Source organism: Raphanus sativus, unplaced genomic scaffold (assembly GCF_000801105.2).
Source record: "Raphanus sativus cultivar WK10039 unplaced genomic scaffold, ASM80110v3 Scaffold3708, whole genome shotgun sequence".
Lineage (NCBI taxonomy): Eukaryota > Viridiplantae > Streptophyta > Magnoliopsida > Brassicales > Brassicaceae > Raphanus > Raphanus sativus.
The window spans coordinates 4,463-9,880 of record NW_026619012.1 but is presented as its reverse complement, the minus strand read 5'-3'; the positions used below and the strand labels follow the sequence as shown (position 1 = coordinate 9,880).

The 5,418-nt window shown below is 41.5% G+C and overlaps 1 protein-coding gene across 1 annotated transcript; it reads right to left on the bottom strand.

The window, feature by feature from the left end:
• Positions 1-1,484: 1,484 nt before the first annotated feature.
• On the bottom strand, positions 1,485-3,666 carry LOC130506831 (uncharacterized). Its single transcript, XM_057001524.1, has 2 exons — positions 2,340-3,666; positions 1,485-2,155 (listed from the first exon to the last, which is right to left on the bottom strand). Exons 1-2 carry the CDS (start codon positions 3,664-3,666, stop codon positions 1,485-1,487), a joined length of 1,998 nt encoding a protein of 665 aa, XP_056857504.1.
• Between the last annotated feature and the right edge of the window lie 1,752 nt (positions 3,667-5,418).

Here is a 5,418-nt window from a genome sequence, read left to right as displayed (position 1 = left end):
ACCTATTTACAATCTAGTTGAGAACCAAAATTGCAATAAGTCACCCATGTCTTTAACCCCTTTCCTGCATATCAAACTTATCCTGTTCCTTATCCCTTTCTCAATCACTTTTTTAAGAATATTGATTGGCAACATCTTCTCCCCATGTTTGATCTTATTTTTTTCTCTCCACAAGGCATACAAAACGGCTTGGACAGCATATCTGATACAGTATAGGCTTTTCTTCTCCCTTCTTTTATCCGAGATGATGTGAATAATCTCCGACCAGGCTGTAGTATACTCATTCTTAAGAACACCATTAGCAATATATTCCCACACCTGTGCAGATATATCACATTCAAAAAATAGATGACTACGAGATTCAGGCGCACTCTTGCACAGAACACATAGCACATCACTCCCGTGACTCCATTTGACTACTCTATCCATGGTAGATAGTCTATCCAAAACAGAGAGCCATGCCATGAACGCATATTTAGGGGTAGCATTGGAGAACCAGATACCCGAAGCCAAACTGCAATGAGATTTCTTGCTTCTCAACAAGTTCCAAGTATCTTTAGTTTTAAATACCTGCTTATATCCCTTATCACATCTCCAAAGTTTTATATCTTCTTTACCCAACCCACCACTGCTCCTGATTTCATCAATCTCTCTCTCAATGTCATTCAGACCTTCGACTCTATGCCTTCTTCTTCTATGAGTACTCTGAACTACTTCTGCAACCGTAGCATTCCTACTCACTCCTAAGTCGATGAAACCTCTGTCTCCCAATAAGTCTGAAAGCACTCCCTTCTCAGACCAGTTATCATACCAGAAGGAAACACTACATCCATTACCCACTTCAATCTTATAAAATTTTTTTGCTTCTTCTCTCAATTTTAGCATCTTGTGCCACATCCATGAACCTCTTTGCATCTTAATATTTACCTCCCAAAAACTCTTCCCTTTAAGTAGATAGACATTAATCCACTTCCCCCACAGAGAGGTCCCTGTTAGCATTCTCCAAATCAATTTAAGACCTGGACTTTATTTACTTCCTTCAGGTTTCTTATCCCTAAACCCCCTTCCATTTTTGGATAACACACATCTCTCCAAGCTACCTTGGCATTCGACGATTTCAAAGATGGACCTGTCCATAAGAAAGCTGCACAGATTTGTTCAACTTCCTTAATACAGCTGCATGGTAACCTGAATACTGAAGCCCAAAAGTTCACAATGCTAGTGAGCACAGAAGCAATTAGTTGGAGCCTACCCGCATACGATAGATACCGACAAGTCCAAGAACTTATGTTACTTCTGAGCTTTTCCAAAAGGGGTGCATAGTCTTGTTTCTTCATACCTTGAGTCATCAGTGGAAGACCCAGATAGCGTACAGGAAGCTCACCATCAGCAAATTTGAAGTTCTTCAATATACTACATTTCTCAACCTCCGAAACACCCCCCATGTATATTGTAGACTTCTCAACACTAATACTTAGCCCTGACTACTTCTCAAATTCTTCAAAAACAGACAGAGCCCCCTGAACTGATTGCTTAGAACCCTCAACAAACACCATAAGGTCGTCGGCAAAACATAGGTGAGTGATCGATAGCTTTTGACACCCTGGATGAAATTTGAACTTCCCCTCCACCACTGCTTTATCAATTCTCCTTGATAGCACATTCATACAGAGAACAAATAAATATGGCGAAAGCGAGCAGCCTTGTCTAAGCCCCCTAGAGCTTTGAAAGTAGCCCGCTAAGTCTCCATTTACTTGAACTGAGAACGAAGGACTGGTTATGCATAACTCGATCCAATGTATGAAGATTGATGGAAAGCCCAGAGCACATAAACTTCTCAACACAAACGACCATTGTACTGAATCAAAGGCCTTTGATATGTCTATTTTCATTACACACCTCGGGGCTATAGACTCCTTGTGATAATCCTTCACTAGCTCAGAAGCTAACAACACATTTTCCATGAGCAATCTACCCTTGATGAAAGCAGACTGGTTATCACTGATTATGCGAGGTAGCAGACACTTCAATCTGTTAGCTACAATTTTCGACACAACCTTGTATAGCACATTACAACATGCTATAGGTCTATAGTCTCTCATCTCATAAGATTCCAACTTCTTTGGTACCAATGCCAGTATAGTAGAGTTGACACCTTTTGGTAAAAAAACCAAATTTAAAGACTGACTGAACCGCAACTGTGAAGTCTTGAGCCAGAACAGACCATGTCGACTTGAAAAACTCAGCAGGGAAACCGTCTGGGCCAGGGGATTTGTTATTTGGCATTGCAAATAAAACCTTACGGACCTCCTCTGATGTTACTTCCTATACTAGCATACGACAATCATCCTCAGAGCATCTAAAATTCAGTAAGTCCTGTAATTCTTCCTCATCAACTCCTTGGAAATTACCAGGAATATGATTAAGGAACTCTGAGAAGAAACTCTCTGCTTCACTCTTGATCTCCGAATGAGTCTTCACAACAGACCCATTAGCACATTGAATTTCCCTTATCATGTTCTGTGCTTGCCTAGATTTGATTGCCCTGTGAAATGTTTTATTGTTTTGGTCTCCCACATCTAACCAATGGAGCTTAGCTCTCTGCTTCAAAAAATCCTCTTCCAGACCAGCTATATGAACCCATTTACCATATGCTTCTGATTCTTCATGAACTGCTTCTTCACTAGGGTTAGCTAGAGTGACTTTCTGCTTATCACAGAGCATATCAAAAGCTTCCTTAGCTCTTTTGGACAAATTGCCCAGCTTATCTTTACCCAGCTCCCTCAACAGCGGCTTTAAGCCCTTTAGTTTCTTTGAGAATCTGAACATTGCTGAAGTAGATGGAAACAAAACTTCTGTAGTATCCCAATAGTCCTTCACCAAAGGTAGGAACCCAGGAAGATTCCCCATAGCACTTACATACTTAAACGGCCTTTTAATTTTCTCCATAGGAGGGAATAACTGCACCTTACATCTCATGTGATCAGAGCATCCTCCTGCTTCAAATATCGAATAAGCATTACTGAACCTAAGTAGAGCTTCCTCATTTATCAATACTCTGTCCAACTTCTTGCATATAAGACCTTCCTCTCTTTTATTACACCATGTGAACTTCGAACCTTGATAAGCCATATCCGTAAGCCTACACCGCAACACCACTGACTGAAATTCCCTCATCCCTCCTGAAATTCTTCCACCACTGTCAAAACTAGAACTCTCATCACCTTCCAAAATCTCATTAAAATCACCCAAAACCATCCATGCTTTATCCTTAAACAGAGGAGACTCATGTAAGTGAATCAAATCTGCCCATAACTCTTTTCTCTCCTCTACTTGGTTACTAGCGTAGACACAAGTACAAAAGAAACATGCCTCTCCCTCTATCTCAACCATAACCGTTATCATCTGATTTGTCTTGTAAACTGGAGTAACCCGAACACTTTCCCTCCATAGTAACCAGATCCTTCCACCTCTACTATATTCATAATTTGTTATAGAAGACCAATCCCCAAAAGTAGTACTCAAAATCTTCTCAGCCTTTTTCTCCTTCACCCTTGTTTCCAAGATACAACCCCATTTAAACTCACTATCATGTAACCACTGTTTGACCACGGAATGCTTCACCTCTTTATTAAATCCTCGCACATTCCATGAAAAACACGCCATATATTAGATTTTGCGCCTAGAAGACCTTTTACCCTTAAGGTTTGCACCCTGAGCTTTAGGCTTCTGAGCTTTTTTACCTCCTTTCCCACTTCCTGACTTCTCATTCTCCTTTGACTTCTTATCAAGTATTTCATCCTCAATATAGTCATCCTCCCTCCCATCTTGTTCCTCCTCATCAACATTATTTCCTACCTCCATTTCTACTTGAACTTCTTTTTGTACTTCACCCTCCTCAACATCTTCCACACTCAACACAGAGTACTTTGATGCAGAGATTACTGCAACATCCACTCTATCAGGTGTTTTTGAAGACGCTCGACCCACTTTATCTGGAATTGACCAGACGTTCTCCATAGCACTGCCACTTCCCTGGACTACCTTATCTTCCTTAATAATCGACTCTCCCCTTCTTTTCTCTCCTGACCCAACATTAGTGATATGATTTTCTACAAAAAGTGTCTCATCCTTATGACCTTCCTCCACCTTTCTCGGAGTAGTGCCAACTACCTCCCCAGTACCCCCACCTTGCTTCCTACCACTCTTCTTCACAACACAAACCTTCTCAGTATGCCCCCATTTCTCACAACTTTGACAACGAGAGGGAAGCCAAGGATAATAGAACTCCGCAATGAACTCCTTCCCTTCAATCACAAACTCGATCTCTTTAGGTAAAGTCTTAGAAACATCTACATTCACAAAGATCTTAGCCTCCTCAAAATTTGAACAAGCTAATGTCTCAGGATGCAGATGCACAGGATGACCAACCGCACTTGTCATGAAGCTCAACGCCTCCCACGAAAACATATGCAGAGGCACTTTCCTCAGGTGAACCCACATCGGAATAGCTTCCTCTTCCTGCTTCTCCTCTTCTGTCTTAGGCATCCATTTCTTAACAATCATGGGAATCCCTGCAATATTCCACATCCCCCTTTTGATTACCTTCTCACGAGCTTTTTGATTTTTGATCTTGAATCGCATCATTGTAGCATTGACATCAAACACCTCCACTTTCGATGACGGATCACCATAACTCCAGATCTTGTTCACCACCATATGAACCTTAGCTATATGAGGCGCGATATCCAGAAATCGCCCCACGACGAAATCTTCCCATAGCGGAGTGGCGTCAGAGAAGATACCGTCTGGAGCCACCACTTTGCTCTTCCCTTCAATCGATTTGATCTCAACATCATACTTCTTCAAGCTTCTCTTATCTTTCGCAATACCAGCCCAGTTTGTATTCCCCTCCTTTTGATTCTCCTTCGATTCAACCGCAACCTTCAGACCTTCCTCACCACCTTTTAGAACCTCTGTATTACTCATCGGCGAACCAGATGAGCCCGGCGGCGACGCCGTAATCATCGGGAACCTTCGAAAAAGAGATCTCAGAAATCGCCTAAAAAATCGCCCTCAGTAAAACGCAGCGTTTTTGTCCACTCAGTCCGTCATCGATCTCCACGTTCAGTGTTCTACACGGCCATGATCTTTGATTGCCTAATCTTTGGTAGGGTATTTGAGATTTTTTTTTTAAAGTAAGTTGAACTAGTGAGGATCTTCATGGTTCTTATCAAACCAGGATGAACCACGATCTAAGAAGCTTTATTTGGAACCACTAATCAGTGGAGAATAACCAGGAAGTTAAATAAATCTCATAGGAGTTGTGAGTAAGAAGATACCCACTTTCTATCCAGATGATTCCAGATTAGCCTGTTCGGACATATGGCAATATCTTCATGATTCTTATCAAACCAG

Bases quoted from the DNA above. Each gene is read 5' to 3' on its own strand.
- LOC130506831 (XM_057001524.1), bottom strand. From the start codon at position 3,666: ATGGCGTGTTTTTCATGGAATGTGCGAGGATTTAATAAAGAGGTGAAG. The intron at 2,156-2,339 runs GTATGCTAGTAT...TTTTACCAAAAG, and splicing joins ATGCTCTGAGGATGATTGTC to GTGTCAACTCTACTATACTG.